The 15,659-nt window shown below is 54.4% G+C and overlaps 6 protein-coding genes across 6 annotated transcripts; all 6 read right to left on the reverse strand.

Annotated features, from left to right (window-relative positions):
* Nucleotides 1-1,275: 1,275 nt before the first annotated feature.
* On the reverse strand, nucleotides 1,276-2,397 carry LPMP_291780 (diphthamide synthesis protein, putative; the record flags this gene model as incomplete). Its single annotated transcript, XM_010702481.1, has 1 exon — nucleotides 1,276-2,397. One exon carries the CDS (start codon nucleotides 2,395-2,397, stop codon nucleotides 1,276-1,278), a length of 1,122 nt encoding a protein of 373 aa, XP_010700783.1.
* Nucleotides 2,398-3,224: 827 nt separating this feature from the next.
* LPMP_291790 (hypothetical protein) lies at nucleotides 3,225-6,743 on the reverse strand (the record flags this gene model as incomplete). The annotated part of the gene is made up of 1 exon (XM_010702482.1): nucleotides 3,225-6,743. The coding sequence occupies one exon, from the start codon at nucleotides 6,741-6,743 to the stop codon at nucleotides 3,225-3,227; it is 3,519 nt and encodes a 1,172-aa protein (XP_010700784.1).
* A 1,693-nt stretch (nucleotides 6,744-8,436) lies between these two features.
* Nucleotides 8,437-8,829, reverse strand: LPMP_291800 (40S ribosomal protein S15a; the record flags this gene model as incomplete). Its single annotated transcript, XM_010702483.1, has 1 exon — nucleotides 8,437-8,829. One exon carries the CDS (start codon nucleotides 8,827-8,829, stop codon nucleotides 8,437-8,439), a length of 393 nt encoding a protein of 130 aa, XP_010700785.1.
* A 949-nt stretch (nucleotides 8,830-9,778) lies between these two features.
* LPMP_291810 (hypothetical protein) lies at nucleotides 9,779-11,071 on the reverse strand (the record flags this gene model as incomplete). The annotated part of the gene is made up of 1 exon (XM_010702484.1): nucleotides 9,779-11,071. One exon carries the CDS (start codon nucleotides 11,069-11,071, stop codon nucleotides 9,779-9,781), a length of 1,293 nt encoding a protein of 430 aa, XP_010700786.1.
* A 601-nt stretch (nucleotides 11,072-11,672) lies between these two features.
* Nucleotides 11,673-13,523, reverse strand: LPMP_291820 (hypothetical protein; the record flags this gene model as incomplete). The annotated part of the gene is made up of 1 exon (XM_010702485.1): nucleotides 11,673-13,523. One exon carries the CDS (start codon nucleotides 13,521-13,523, stop codon nucleotides 11,673-11,675), a length of 1,851 nt encoding a protein of 616 aa, XP_010700787.1.
* A 665-nt stretch (nucleotides 13,524-14,188) lies between these two features.
* LPMP_291830 (Tob55, putative) lies at nucleotides 14,189-15,610 on the reverse strand (the record flags this gene model as incomplete). The annotated part of the gene is made up of 1 exon (XM_010702486.1): nucleotides 14,189-15,610. The coding sequence occupies one exon, from the start codon at nucleotides 15,608-15,610 to the stop codon at nucleotides 14,189-14,191; it is 1,422 nt and encodes a 473-aa protein (XP_010700788.1).
* Nucleotides 15,611-15,659: the final 49 nt, after the last annotated feature.

The following is a 15,659-nucleotide window of genomic DNA, read 5'->3' on the forward strand; positions in this document are numbered from 1 at the left end:
GGAAGGGGTGTAGTGAGGAGTGCCAGGAAAAGAGCACGACGGAAAGTAATCGAAGCGTTGGTAATGGAAAAAGGGTTTGCGTGTGTAGGCGATGTACACGCGCAGGAGAGGGGTGTATTGCGGGAAGAGGAGAGTGAAGGGAGAAAAAAGAAAAAGGTGAGTAGAGTGTTAGTCGAGTGGGAGGGAGAGAGTGCTGGCAGTTTTCACTGGCGGTGGGATTCGGGTACGGTGCACACATGGAGATGTGGGCAGATGTGGTCAGGTGTTAGTGTGTTGGAGGATGGTGTTGTTGTGTATGCGCATAAGGGATGCAGCCAAGGGGGTGGATGATGGGGTTTGTGCCATGGTGGTGTAGTGGAGAAGAACAGATGTGAAGTGGGTGTGTTGAAGTGGAGAAGGGAGGGTTGTGTTGGATGGATTGGAAGTGGAAAGCGTTGATCTGGCACGAGGATTGATTACTGGTGTCTGCCTCAGGGCTTAGTGACTACTTTCTTCCGGAAGTCCGAAAAAGGTTTGACGCTGGGTCATAGATGGATGACACAACGGGGCTACCTTAGCACAGGGGCGGCAGAGGCGCACCTAGTGGGTGCGGGGTGGAGGGTACAAAGATGAACAGAGTGTCAACAGCTCAGCAGGGATAAGCGTGCAGGCACTTAAAATCCACTCGAGAGGGGCAGCTACGACAGAATGAGGCTCGTATATATACGTACCCACTCACTCACTCCCACCCACCCTACTGTGTGCTGCTGTGCAGGGGTGCTGCAAACATGACGAGAGTCGAATACGTGCCGCCACGTGAATGCTTCTGAGTGGTGGTGGGTGGTGGGTGGGTGGTCATCTCTGCTTGAGCCTTGTAGTGTACGGTGTATGTGTGCAGCATACACTACCACGTCATTAGTGTGCTCATTGTGCTTTACCCAGCCCCCTTTTTCCCCTTTCCTTCATACATGAGCATTACACATCAGCCAAACACAAGATGGACGGACGTGTAACTCAACACAGACGGGACGCCGAAGGCACGGCTCACAGCCCAGTGACAACGTCGTGTTGTTGTTGATTGGAGACGCCTCCTCGCTGCCACCAATGCGCTGCTACGCGATGGGGACCGTTTCGGCTTAAATTTGCCAAGTGCACACCCGCCGTGCAACGTTAATGAGCTTTACGCGTGCGTGTATGCACCGAGGATGGTGGTGGTGGTGGTGGGGGGGGGGTGAAATGCGTAGCAGGTGTTTGCAAAGTCGTCTTGACGCCTATCAGCAGCTCCTCCTTGCTCGTCTAGAGAGACTTGTCGGTGTAGACGGCCCAATTGCCGCCGGCGCGGGAGTAGTGGTCCATGGGATACTCCTCCCCCCACTGAGCATTGCCCAAGGCCACCTCAGCCTCATACGGAGAAAGCAGTGGGCGGTCGAAGGCGTAGCCCCAGTCGATAGAGAGTCGTGGGCACGCAACTTGGATGTAGCAGTCAACATCCTCAAGTAATGCCATCTTCTGTGGAAAGATCTCCGACATGAGGAGCAGCGTCACGCGCTTTCCATGACGCTGCGCTAGCGCAATGATGCGGTCAACGACGCGGGGGTGGCCCTGGCGGCCTAGCGTCCCCATTACAATCGCAAAGCTCTGAGCCACCTTTGCCTTCTCGACCGCCTCACGGCGAAGGGCGCGCATCTCGGCCGTGGCGTAGGTCTCCTGCGACAGCGTCTTCTTGTATGGGTCATACTGGAGCGCGCTGAGGCCCGGGTGCGCAATGAGGAATGACTCCACGTGAAAGCGCCCGTCGCCGACGTAGAGCACTGAGTCTACCTCCGCAGGGTTCACCTTGGGGCTCGTGCAGCCGAGCACCTCACCGGTTGACAGCGGCCGGTTTTGAGGGATGACGACGGGATGGATGAAGTGCTCTTCTTGCAGCACGCGCAGCCCTGCCCGCATGGACGAGATAAACTGGACAGTGCCGATGCATGCAACCCGCGCATCTGCGGGCACGAGAGCCTTGACGGTGTCAATGAAGTGCTGCACATCAATGTCGATCTCAACGAAAACGTACATCATGTTCGCCACAATGCAGTCTTTGATGGAGATGAGGCAGCTGTGCCCATAATGGATGAGGAAGTCGCACCCTAGTGCAGCGGCCGAGAAGTCATCGACGCAGCACGCTCCATACGTAACATCGCCCAGGATGACCATCTCAGACCCCGTAGCCTCCTCGAGAATATCAGCGATAGGGATGGAAAACATGAGTAGCCCTTCAGGAAACTGTAAGGCAACGCGGCGGGCATTTTTTTCCTTGATGCGCTTGATGCACTTATCAATTTCGAAGCGGTAGTTGGTGGGGAGGCCCAGCTTACGCTGGGCCTCCCGTTGCTGCCGCTGATCGTGCTGTACGTCGGCGAGTGATTCCATGGATCCCGCTGCTGCTGCCTCTTCGCACCGTGCTCGTCCGAGAGACCCTTTTTCCTCGTTTTTTTTTTGAGGGGGGGGGGCACCGCCAGTTCGGTAGTGTTTCGCTTTTCAGTCTGCACGTATTTGCCTGTACGCGCGCTTCTCACTCTGTGCCTGCGTGTTTCTGTTGGTATCAACGCCACTTTTTACTCCCACTTTGCCGATCGCATGAGCGCTTCTCAGAAAGAGGAGCGCACAGACAAAGAACTCATAATAGCAGCGCGGAAAGCACGTGTAAAGAGGGTGGAGGGGAAGAGAAGTAAAGGATGGGGAGGCGAAAAGGGGTGAGGAGTAAAGGAATCCGTCTTGATGCTACATGAAGAATGGGAAAGTGCCTGGAGTGGTGCGGCATCGTGAGATCGCGATGGATATCAGCTAACATACAGGTGCGCCTGTCCATCCGCCGTATTTCATGCAAAAGCGGAGAGAAGGAATCGAAACTGGTCACACACGTGCCTACTCAGTCGGGTTAACGGCAAGCGTACATCATGACGTCCGGCTCGAAAGTTGCCCAACTACGACGTGTACACGAATACACACACACACAAAAAAAAAAACGCACCCCTCGCGCATTTTGCGTGGCTCTATATGGGGGAAAAGGGAGACGGAAAGAGGGGGTTCGGTTCAGATCACACGCACCACGCAACACTACCGCAATGCACCACCTGTGTGTGCACGAGTGCGGGGGAGACAGGAGATAGAACGAAAGCGAAAACAGCAAGACACGAAGAGAAGCCCACGGTATTCATTTTGCTTTCGTTCTTCCTTCTCTGTCGCTCTGTGTGAGGCTACTCGGTAGCCGCCGTCTCCGTTCGACTGCGCTTTCGTGACCGTACACAGCGCAGCAAGTCCATCCCAGACCGCGACGTGTCTGGCACGCACAGAAACTGAACCAAGTACTCCAGCCGCAGTATAGGGCAGACGATGGAAGCAGAACGTGATGCGAAGTCATCTAGCTCATCCTCGCTGAAGACGGCATCATCCGCGAGCACAAGCTCTGTTGACGACGATGGCTCATTTCCACGCTCCCTCGACGCCGCCATCACCTCCGCGGCGGTGGCGGCCTCCAGAGACGTGCATCCGCCGCTACGAAGCACTCGCAGGAAGCTTGTGGCACGGGCGGAGTTGGTGCAGCACACACGCACTTTCCACGACGCAAACGGCAGCTTCGACGCCTCGCGCTGCACCCGACAGCCTCGCGCAAGCGACGCTACGGAGCTGCGGCAACCCAGCGACGCAGCCATCTCGGCGCACCACTCAAACGGCTCCTCGCTGACAAGATACCCCGCCTGCGCACACGCCGCGACGTACGCCGGCGTCAGAATCCAGCGCCCCGCGGCGAGACAGCAGAGGAACTGCTCTGTCTTAGAAGGCTTTGCGGTGATAAAATGCGTGCACTCCTCCGGTTTGCTCGTGCACTGAACATGCGGAAAATGACACGCAAAGACGTCAAAGTCGCTCTTGAGCACGTCCTTTGTTACCAGGAATACCGCAGAGGTGGAGGTGGAGCGGGGATAGATATGGGTGATTGCTTCAGCGATGCATCGGGCAGGCGGTATGGCGGCCCCGACTGCCGCCTTCTCTCCGGCCTCGGATATTGCACATGAGGTGTCAGGCAAAACTACTAGCGGGGCTGCGGGAATGCCACCGTCCTCATTGAGGCCCATCTGATAAAAGATGATCTGTGATTCATCCGAAATGGTGCCGCCCAGTAATTGTTGCTTCTGCTGAATCATATGCGATTGTGCAGAGATGCGACGACGGAACGTGCACCGCTCGATGCACAGGTCAGCGACAGTGGGCGGCGGGGTAGCCGCGTACGATCCAGCTCGTTGAATTTGGTCCCCCCTATCGCTCCCAGATGGAGCGGAGACAGCGGATGCATTCTCTGTGGTACGGGCCGGAGGGTGGGGATGAAGCGAAGCATGCACCGCGGCAGCCCCGAACAGTGTCCGTGGTAGACCAGCCTCCAGCTCCTCTAGAAGGTTCTCGAAGCTTGGTGAGCACTGGGTGGCGAGGTATGTGTGGGAGGACAATGCTGGGTCGGCGTGGTGGTGTAGGGTCGCGGCGAGATCGTCCTTTGCGTAGGTTGCACCGCCATCTTGCTTGTCTGTCGACGATGAAGAAGGCGCAGAGTGGGACGGGGCAGGGGAGGGTTGAGGAGGGGTGGTGTGAATTGCCTGCAGAGTCGAACGCACCGCCGCTGCTGCCAACGAGGATTCGCCACCAGCTTCCTCGTCGTCATAGTCTCTCAGACGATGGGGTGGTGGGGCTGGCGAGACAGTTTCACTGGCGTGTCCAACGGCTGTGCTGCGCTGCTGGGATGGAGCTGCCTCTTCCTCCTCCTCCTCTTCCACTGCTCTCCCTACTACTGCGAACTTCTCCAAACCTCCCTCCAAGACACATTCAATTGCGTCCTGCGAGCGAGGACAGTGAGCAAGGGATGATGATGACTGGCGCAACGCTGAAGTCTGCATAGCGAGGTTTGTCGCCATAGCTGACGTCGAGGAAGGTTCAGAGATCTGCAACCCCACCGAGAACCTCTCCTGGGAAGCTTGGCAGCTACGTGGTAGCGTCGTGCACGTGGCATTTGTGCGGGCCTCTTCGGTGATAGCGAACGCTTCAGGAGTTGGAACCTTCAGCGTGAAGAAGTCCGCATCCAGCCACTGCGCTTGCTGGATAGATTGATAGACCCACTCCACCCCGACAAGACGGCAAGTCGACGTCGAAGTCAGCGGCGCCGACGAGTGCTGTCGTGGGCGCGAAGTGTGTCGATAGTGGTGCTGGGCGAGCACAGCAACCTTTTGGGAGGAAAGAAGCTGGCCACGAGGTGCCACTAGATGCGTCGTGTTGCGCGGGAGGTACGGGTCACTCACCGACACTGTGGGAAGGCTGGAGGCGCTGCCGTATCGCTCACCACCGCTGCCACCAAGCACGAGGGCTTCTTGCACCCTCACCGGCAGCCCAGACTTCTGCAGTGCTGAGAGGAGCGCGTACCGGTCTGCTGGTGCAAGGCCCGTGAAGGTCACCACGGGACGGAAGACGCACTCAACGCGGAAACCGACACATGACAATCGGCGCTGTTCCAGCCGACACTGCAACACCCACTGCCACGACACGATTTGCAGGCCAGGACGCGGGTAGAGGCACTCCTCCACGCCTTCACCAAGGATGAGGACATGTGTCGTGAACGGCGTAAGCTTTGGAGAGAGAGTGATTCCCATACTGATCAGCAGATCGTGCCGCTGCGTTGTGAGCCTGTGCGGGGGGCTGAAGTAGGCGACAACGTCAGAGAACTCATCGGCAAGGGGGCGCCGCGACAGCCCTGGTGAGGAGGAGCAGGGAGTTGTCGATGCAGTGGGCATGACCTGCAATGACAACATAGACGGTTGAATGGAGCTCGGTATACTGTTGTCGAAACCTTTCCACGCTCCCTCTGTATCACAAGAGCCTTGCACCCTGGTGATGCTGAACCCACGACTAGTTAAACTGGATCTGGGAGTCGGTATGGCAGACTGCGCCGGCAGCGCTGAGGGGCGCACCGACCCGTAGACCAGCACCTCGTTAGCGTTCGATGAGCTGGGAGAGTCAGCGGGGGCACCAGTTGGGCTGTACCCTACCTTGGGTTTCAGTTCGAAGGTGAGATCTTTGTGGGCGCTGCTGCTACTAGTTCTGCTAAGCCCGCTGGGCGCCTTGAGCGACGACATGTCACGCACTATTTGTCCTGGTGCCGCGTCCTCGACTGGCAGGTGGTGACCGCAGAACTGCTCGGTCGAGTAGCGCAACACAAACTCTTCCATTGCAATGACCGGTACGCCGCGCTTCCGCGCGAACCGAACTTTGTCGTTTGAGGTCACCGGAGGAGACGCGGACGGCGACGTGAAGCCGAGCGCCACTGCAGATGCAACCAGCAACCCGCAATGTCGCGTTAGCGTAGCATTGTAGGTGGCGTGGCACGCGCCGCACGCAGCTTGCACACGCTCTCGCTCAAGATGATGTAGGCCCGTGGTGCACACCTCTTTCCCAGTCAGACTGCGACCGATGTCGAAGCGGCCCGTGAACTCCATCGCGCAGGCACCATCGGTCACCCATTCGATGGAGACGCACGGGAGTCCGCGCATACGTGCTACTGCCAGCTTTCGAGATGCTGCGCAGGTAGTCGAACCGACAATAAGCACCTGGGTGCGACTAGTGAGGTCCCCGCACCAGCATAAGTCGCTGTGCAGAAGGCGCTGGCGGATGACACTCAACTCCTCCCCGTAAATGCCGGTGGTCGTCACCTCAGGTCTGGTGGCCGGAACTTCCATGCTGCATACAGAGTAAACGCTAAGTACAAGGGATTGAGTCAACGAGCGCACCAAAGGGGCAAAAAAGAGCTTCCAAAGAGGGGGAGAGAACTTTGCTTTGCAGCCGCAGCATCGAGAGAGGAGCAGGTGGAATAGCCGGGCAAGAGCGTGGGCAAGCAACCAGCGGCCCACGTTCAAGGAAGAAAGAAAAAACGAGGATGTTCCCTTTTCTCTGATCTTTTTTTTTCCACTGAAAAACGAAAGCAGTGCTCAACAGTGCACGATACAGACTCAGATGCTGCACAATCTATGTCGAGACTTCTGTGCGCTCGTATAAGGTACCGCTGCAGGAAACGGAGCGAGGATGGCGACGAGAAAGCCGTAATGCACAGACAGTTGTACACTTAATTTAAGAACTGAAAAGAAAAAGAAAAGTTACGGTATCATCTAGCAGCGAGGGTAAACAGGGGTGAGGTCATCGGAGACAGAAATGAAATGCAGAGTGGAGCTGGCGCAGTGAGGCAGGAAATCAACAGAAACGCAGGAGGACAAGAGAAAACAGGCAAATACAAAGAAAAGAAAGAGAGAAGAGGACACTGAAAAGGGATGCAGAGATGAAGGGGCGTTTTCCCACCTTCGACCAATGAGCACAGAAAAAAATGCGCAGGGCGCGGGCTCAGGATGGAGCAGTAGGTTTCTCTTCCCACACCACTCCCCTTTTTGCGTATGTCTATGTATGTGTGTGGGAGCAACATACATACATAGACAGCTTTTGATGCCTGCTTTTCTCTCCGTGGCAACGCACGACGTGACAAGGTGGCAGGGGTACGTGCCTCACACCACTTGTCTCGACGCCTCTGCTCGCCCTACTCTCTCTTTCTCCTTTTTGTGTGTCTCTAATGCTGACTGCGGCGGCGCAGCACGATTCGGCGGTCCAGAGGAGAGAGCAAGAGGCAGAGAACACGCTGATAGGTAGCCCATAATAGGGGTTTTTTGGGGGGGGACAAAGTCCAGAAAAAAACGGCACGGGCGTATGAGAGCGAGGGAAAGCAGTAGAGAGGAACAAGGGCAGGATAAGGAAAGAGTGGACCGGTATGCAGTACGCCAAGAGATGAAGCAAAGGGGTGGAGAGAAGCCCCTTTTGGTTTGCTTCGACGCATTCAAAGGTCAAGGGTAAATGTATTCGAGATCAGTACTGCCGTGTGCCGTGGAGGGGTCAAGTGGAAAACAAGCATACCCTTTCATTGACGCGCACTCACGTGTGCACAAGCATTGCTGCACCACGCACTGAAGGATGCCTCCACATCTAGACGACCAGCAACACAGCAGCTGGGCAGTCGGGATAGCCTGAGCCACTGCAAAGCTGACAACGGCAACTGTCAGGCACACCCCGTCGTATTTCGATTGAGTAATTCTTTTTTAGGCTTTCCACAAAAGAAAATAAGACGAAAGAAAAACTGTGCGAGGAAGCTGAGCTCCAATGAAGCGAAACAGTGCAGAATAGTGAAGAGGCTGTGTCAGGGAGAGAGGGAGAAGAGCAAATGTGCTCATGCTCACACACACACACACACACACACCACCACCACCTCCTCCTCGGCACCCCTCAGATTCACCCATGCGTGCCACTTGGTTCTCTGAACCACTTGTTTTGATTCAATTGGGGTCCTAGCAAGATTCACAGGCACGACGGAAGAGCGCCGTTCCCTACAACTGTCTAATAGAAGAAGCCGAGCACCTTACCACCAGTGTTGCGGGAGCGGGCCTCCTCGTGGTCCATGATGCCGAGCGAGGTTGTCAGCACGACAAAGCCGAACTGACGGGAGGGCAGGATGTTCTTCATCCACTTCTCGTAGTCCGTGGTGGCGCAGTCGAAGCGCGGGCAGATGGCGCCGCACTTGTTCAGGCGGCCATTCAGGTTCACGACGATCTTGCCAGCGCGATGGTCGTCGATGATCTCGAACTCGCCAATGTAGCCGTGCTTCTGCATCACCTGCAGGAACTTCACCACCACCTTGGAGGAGGGGCGGATGAGCACCTGGCGCTTGCCACGGCGCTCCGCGCTCGCAATGGTGCGAAGCGCGTTCGCAAGAACGCTCATCATTGTCATCTTTGCTATAGACTGCACACAAGCAAATGGGAGAAAAGGAAAAGTCACCCCCTCCGAATCAGAAATCAGTTTTGTGGGAAGTGCAGAGAGCAAACACGTACGCCCGGGTGAGTACCAGACAGGTGCGCACATACATGTTGGAGCACATACAACATAAGGCAAGGCGGTTTGAGATAAACGAACGTTGGGGTGGTTATGGTGAGCCCAGATGGCATACAAGGAGAAAAAAAAACGTGTGCAAGATGAGGCGTGGAGTGCAGTGATAAGATCAGCGCTGTTGATTCTCTGAGAAGCCTCGGTATCATGTGAAGAATCAGCATCGTCAGATGCGACTACGAGGAAGACAAATATAAGAGGGAAGGCGCACGAGCTTCAGTGCAGAGCCAAACCCCTTGATGGGGCACGACCTATCCCCCTCCTCGCTGAGGTACAGCTCTCCCTCTTTAGAGAACTCCGTTTTTGTGTCTTACGTCTAAAATGACGGAGCACGGGTAAAACGGACGCACGCCATTTGCACCCATGCCGATGTTACTTGCGTGAGGTGGAATGGGGAGAGAGCCAGCATGAATCAGATGTGCAGACACGAAGGTTATCACCAGGCGTCTATGTCCTTCGGGTGAGGTGAGTGTTAGCTACTTTATAGCATCCCCCTGGGATGCAACGCGGTACTCCATTCCCATTTACTTACAGGGGTGAACACTCCAAGGAGTTTGTGAAACTGACGCCCCATGGCAAAACACATGGGGCAAAATACTCATACACAAATGCTCACACACGAACAGCTAAGCACAAGTCGGAGAAGACCAGGAAGGAGTGGAGGAGAAGAGATCAACAGGCTTCTGTCAAGGTGTACGAGAGCGACCGAGTCAGACAAAAAAATCGTGACAGTCGGGAGAATCAAGCGAGCAACAGTCCACTACACAAGCCATCCTTTCACTGAAGCAAAGCATCAGTAGAAGCGCTCCATTTTGGCAACGGAAATGAACGCGCTCGCTTCCTTTCGAGACGGAGCGGGGCAAGCAATTCTGCCCCCAGATGGCACGGAGGAAGGGAACGCAACCGCGACGCACGCTTTCAGGGTCGGGGGCGACGGCACAGCGCCATTGCAGATGGCAGCAGTGTCTGCGCTGCGCAGTGGTGGGGATAAAGAAAGAGTTTGCTCGAGCGCTTTCGCTGGTTGCTGCTGATTCGGCGACGCCTCTGCTGACGGTATGGTCGCTGATGGCAGTTTCCCTTCAACCACTGAGCCTGTAACTGATTGAGGCATCTCTGCTGGCACTGCAGAAGGTGCAGTAGAGGTATCTGTAGCGCACGCAGTGGGCGCATGAACTATGGGGGATGAGAGAGTCGCTGTCTCCACTGTTGGTGGCGATGGTGAATTGGAACTGCGGAAGAAGGGAAGAGAGCGGACGCAGCACAGCGGCCGCGCCTCGTCTGCTACAGACGTTGTCACCTTGGCTTCTGCAACCGGGGAATCGCTGTTGCTTTGAATCACTGGAGTAATGGCGCCGGGAGAGCGGTGAGAGAGCCAGCTGCTGCCCGTTTCTCTTAACGCCACAACCGATCTAGAGTACATCGAAGAGAGGGAAAGGCTTTGCTTTGAGGGCCGCATCCCTAGTGACAGGGAAGTGGGCACAAAGCAACTTCGCGAACCCAGAAGCCCCGTGCACGCGAGCGGATGCGGGGGATCCGACGGGTGCACAGACGTCATCCGCGTATTTGAGGTGCGGGTGTCGTCGCTGGCAATGTCATCCACCACAGCTTTCCCAACTGTGTCCATACTTGCAGTGGCGGTTGAAAGGTTAGGATTAGGCGTGCTATGCGTTTTCCCGTTCGAGTCACAGGTAGAGGAAGACACTGAGGTCACCAATGGGGCATGAGCACTGGACGGCTGCGCAACGGATGGAGCTTGAATCGATCCAGGAATGCTGCTACGAGGTGCTGGTATCTCCGGAGCCCTTCGCGTGTCTATCATGGACGTGGTTTCATGTAAAGATGTGTGACTAGCTGCTAAGTGGGGAGGATCTGGCTGCGATGAGGTACACGGGGGTGAGGTAGAGGAGTCATGCTTTATATCTCTGTCCGAGTCGGCGATTGTAGTGAGAAGCTTCTCGGAAGTGAGGCTAAATGTTCCCTCACGCCACACCACTTTGTCGAGGGCTGCAAGGACATTTTGAATGTCTTCCAAGGTCACGTCTGGGGCATCCTCAGTGCGCTGGTGAAGCCCATTCAAGCAAAGCATTGGTTATGTAACGTGATACCAGATGGATGTATGCGAATACGAAGAGAGCGGGTCTGCGTGTGTGTGTGGGGGTTTGTGTGTGCTGAGAGAACTACGGAAGACAAAAGGAAGGGGATGCGCGCAGGAGGGACGGAATGAAGCGGTGGCGTCTAGTCGTAGATAATAGTTGACTTTGGTGTCCCCCTGTGTTTTCTCGCTTTTCTTCCTTTGCAAGTGTCGCAGTGCCCTCTCCAAATCTGCGTGTGTGAGGATGCGTGTTAAGGCATGCGGAAGGAAAAGAGAGGTCGCCACGGAGAGAGCTCCACAAATGGTCTCGCCTTTGATTTATCGATTGCCCTTTGCCCGCCGGCGCTTCACAATGTGGTTGCCAAATTTAGTGTGAAAGGGGCAGTGGATATCGCATCCACCCTCGTATCGTATTGCTGGAATGAGAGGTGGGAAGGAGGCGAGGTAAGGGAGGGGGTGCGAAAGCCTTCGAAATGGGCATTGAAGCTGCAAGGGGGGGGGGAAGATAGGGCGGAAGGGGAGCCAGCAACAGCATAAAAAAAAAACTCTCTTGAGAGCGCCTCACAAAGACAGGAGTACACACCTTCCTCTGCTATCACGCACTTCCCAAAAAAACGAGTATCGCGTGGTCTTCGGGAGCAAAACTGGAGAAGACGTAGTGCTGCTGCTGAAACTGCTTGCCATACACAGGGGAGAGGTGGGCGCGCTTTGTGATAGAAGAACTGGCGAGTGATTGTCGCTCGGCTGCGGCCGCCTCACCGCTGGAAGCTGAGGACAACGCAGACTGCGGCGCGCCGCTGTAGAGGGAGCTGCGCCAGCCGGAACCGGTGAAAAAGTGACGCTGTCCCATCAGCGACGAGGCACTCGCACGCAGCGGCGACTTTGCTAGTGACGCTTGTGGTGCGCTAGATTCTGGGGTCAGTGGCATGCTGTTCTCCTCTACCTCCTGTTTCGAGAAGAGCTGTCCGTAAACACGCCCACGTAACACATACTCGCTCACCAGTTGATGCATCTGGGTAGTGAGGAGCTGGAGTGCCGATACACTGATGCTGCTTTGCTCGCGCGAGTATGCAGTGTACGGCTGGAGAAGGGTGAGTATTCGGTTTTCCAGAGTGGTGAGCTCGACGGTTGTCTCGTTTTCCTCTGCTTGCCGCTCACGTCGCTGAGCAGCACGGCGCAGCTGGTCACAATCCTGAATGGAGCTAATACGCTGGTTGTCCACGCGCACGTGTACGATTCCGTCCGCCTCCATGTCGAAGAGCTTTATAATATGTGGTGAGCTGTGCTCCAAAGCAGCAGTGGGAGATGGTACGAAAAGGTACTTGGAGAGGGCGTGTTGCGAAAAGGTCAAGAGTCGGCTTTCGTATGGCATACGATAAGTCTCCGAGCCGAGGTGCATCTTCACCAGAGTTGGAGGAAGTGTGTATGCCAACGTCATTGCAAGGCTGGCACAATCTCGAGCATCCTCCCCGGTGATGAGAATCTGGTTGCCGCTGAAAAGAGCACGCAAAAGGATGTGTACCGCAGCCTCTGGCGCGCTCTCGACAGCGGTGTCAGAGAAAAACTGAAGAAGCCACAGTGGTAGCGGCTTCACCACTATTTCCGCGTCGACAAAAACCAACTGCTTCACGAATTGCAGCATTAGAATGTCACCGTTGCATAGATGTGCGGCGTCTGTATTCACCCGGTCAATACAGGACTGAGCAAACGGCAGTCGGTCTTCCAAGATCCGTTCAGCGTCACGCTGCGCAGCCTCCTTATCGTGACTCGACAAAGGAATGGGTTCCGACAGCGCTTGGGGAAGAACAACTTCGAATTGGCAATGCATATTCTCCATCACAAGTTCCTGTGCGGCAGCAGACGTCAACGCACTATCTGAGTCTGGGTCGGGAGGGGAAAGGAGCTCTGTGAGCGAGCGGAGCGGCTTCCGGCGCGACTCCTCACGTAGCTGCTCCAAGTTTGCCACGGTAGCATACTCCTGCTGATATCGAGCAGTGGCGCGCTGCGTCCACCGCCTCAACAGCACCTCGGTAAAGCAACTAAGGTAATCCCATCGCGCCACTAGCTCGTGATACGAAGGATGCAGAAATATAAGACAAAACCGGCGCTTCTCCCCGCGCGCCACGATGTCCGGTATACTGAAAAGAAAGCTGCCGACGCACGGGCACCCACTTTCTTGGTACAGCAGGCGTTCCTCTCGACTTTCATTTGACGTGAGTACGTGAGCTGCTACAGAGTTGAGGTAGTCTTGGCACTCATGATGCAGCAGACCACTCGCGACATGCTTACCCAGAAGCGTCTTTCCTTCAATGAAGCACAGCAGCTGGCGTACAATAGAACTATTCTTGGCAACGCGGTTGAAATCAAAGTACTCAAAAGCGTACGTCACCTTCGGTCCGTCAAGGGCGTCAAACTCGCCAATGAAAGCAGCGGGGATCTCCAGCATTGATAAGTAAGCCTAATTTTTGCTTAAGTAATGAACTGAGAAAACAAACAGAGCCTTTCAAAGTCATGCACGTCCAGCCTCCAGAACACGAAGAGGCAAACGGCCCTAGCAGATGCACATAAAAGGGAAGCAGGTGGGTGGATAATCTGCTCACGCAGTGAAAAAAAAAAAAAGGGCTGTGCTTCAGTGTCACACAGCTTCCGCGCGTTTGGTGTGGAAAACTTGCAGCACCGCTCACGAATGAATCTGCTGGTATGTCCCCTGTGGGACAGAAGACACACCTGCAGCAATAAGATAGTGTGAAACACTATGTGTCGCTATTGTATCGAGATCAGAGAAGAGCAGAGAAGGATCAAAGCGAGACCTATTAAGATAAACATCGAGAAGTACACGAAATGTACACTGATAGGAGCGAGACTTTATTCAAGTACATAGCCATCTCTTTTTCTTTTCTTTCTCCTCCCTTGTCCGTCATCTTGTGCAAGAGAATGTCACGTACTGCCGTAGCACAGCCGGTATTCTTCTGCACGTTTGCTTAACGAACACAATCAAGTCAAATAGCCGTTATATATAACGAGCAGCGAAAAACTGCTGTGCGTGTGGAAACGAAAGGAAAAAATATGTAGACAAGTAAGAGACCAAAGCCACAACGACAGACTCGTTTATTAGAACGAGAAATTAGATGACCACACCAGACCGAATCGGAAGCGGTCGAACAAACTTTTGCGGCCGTTGCGGCAAACAACGTTACCCTGCTTATCTATGCCGAGAGGGATCGACATGTTTAGTTCAAAGCGTCCACTCGGTGCGATGCCGAAGATGGGTATCCGCGTAATTACGATTCCGGCACCAATAGAGCACGCACAATCCCGCAACCAGCGATAGGCATCCTTGAGTGCATCGAGCGAGTCAGTCATGCGCACATGGCCGGCGTTTGCAAAAAGGTGCATTGAAGCGATCCCGTTGTTTGGGAAAAAAAGAAATGGAAAGTTCAGACTTAGCGATGTAGCCCACAGAGCATTGCCTCCAGTTGCCGCAAAGCGACTAATATTGCCTCCCCAATCTAATGTAGAGGGCCCGACTGACTTAAACCCGCGAACATGACAATTGGACAAGAATAGCCGATCATTGAGAGGGATACGACTTCCAAAAAGGGGGTAAATTCCAGCGAGTTTTGCACTTAACTGCATACTGAAAAAGGGACCTAGTGGGATGTACTTGGACCCTTGAAATTCACTTTTCAGAAACGAAAAGTCACCGCCAACAGGTCCACCGGCAAATTCATTGCAAAAGCTGATCTGTGTGCCATAAATAGGGAGTGGGTACATATTGTAGAGAAACGGATTGGCGTGGTGAGCAACGTCTGTAATGGTGAGTTGGTGCCGAACGTAGCCCTTATCCGTCGCAGAAAAATCAGCCACGTCCTCCGCAGGGATACTCTTCATATGCTTCGTTAATAGTGTCCGCCTCTGGAATCCAACCGAAAATTCAGTCGCAAGTTTGCCTTTGCGATTTGTGGTGGTTGCCTTCACCTCCTCTACGCGCTCAGAGTTTGCTAGGTGGTAGGTTTTGTTTTCCGTTTTTCTCCCTATATAGTATTCAGCACTCTGGCCAATGAGGGGAACGTTCGAGAGAAAAGAAAACGATATCGAATGAACTCGGGTCGCAGGAGGAATGTAGTTGCCTTTGACAGAGTAACGACCGCCCAATATGTTCTCAAGAGCAACAGTAATTTCTGGAATGGAAGTCTCAGTTGTAAAGACACCGATACTCTTTTTGGGCTTCTCTTCGACAACATCTAATCGAACACAGATATCGTTTTGATTTCCATCTGCAGTCGGTTCAAAATTATACTGAACGCTCCGAAAAATCCCTGCAGAAATCCACCGACTGCGGATTTCTGTAATTGTCTCAACGGCCTCCTGTATTGTGAGACATCGCTTTATTGTCTCTAGATCTCTTGCCACAACATCCGGATGTGTCTTTTCGATGCCCACCAGGCGCACATGGGCGCGAATAGGCATTTTCATAGCTACTTTGAGGTCATCCTCACAAATGTTCACCGTTTGGTGCGTAGCCTCAGTCATTGTGTATGTATGTATGTATGTATGTATGTGTGTGTGTGTAACAGCTCCC

Source organism: Leishmania panamensis (genome assembly GCF_000755165.1).
Source record: "Leishmania panamensis strain MHOM/PA/94/PSC-1 chromosome 29 sequence".
NCBI lineage: Eukaryota > Euglenozoa > Kinetoplastea > Trypanosomatida > Trypanosomatidae > Leishmania > Leishmania panamensis.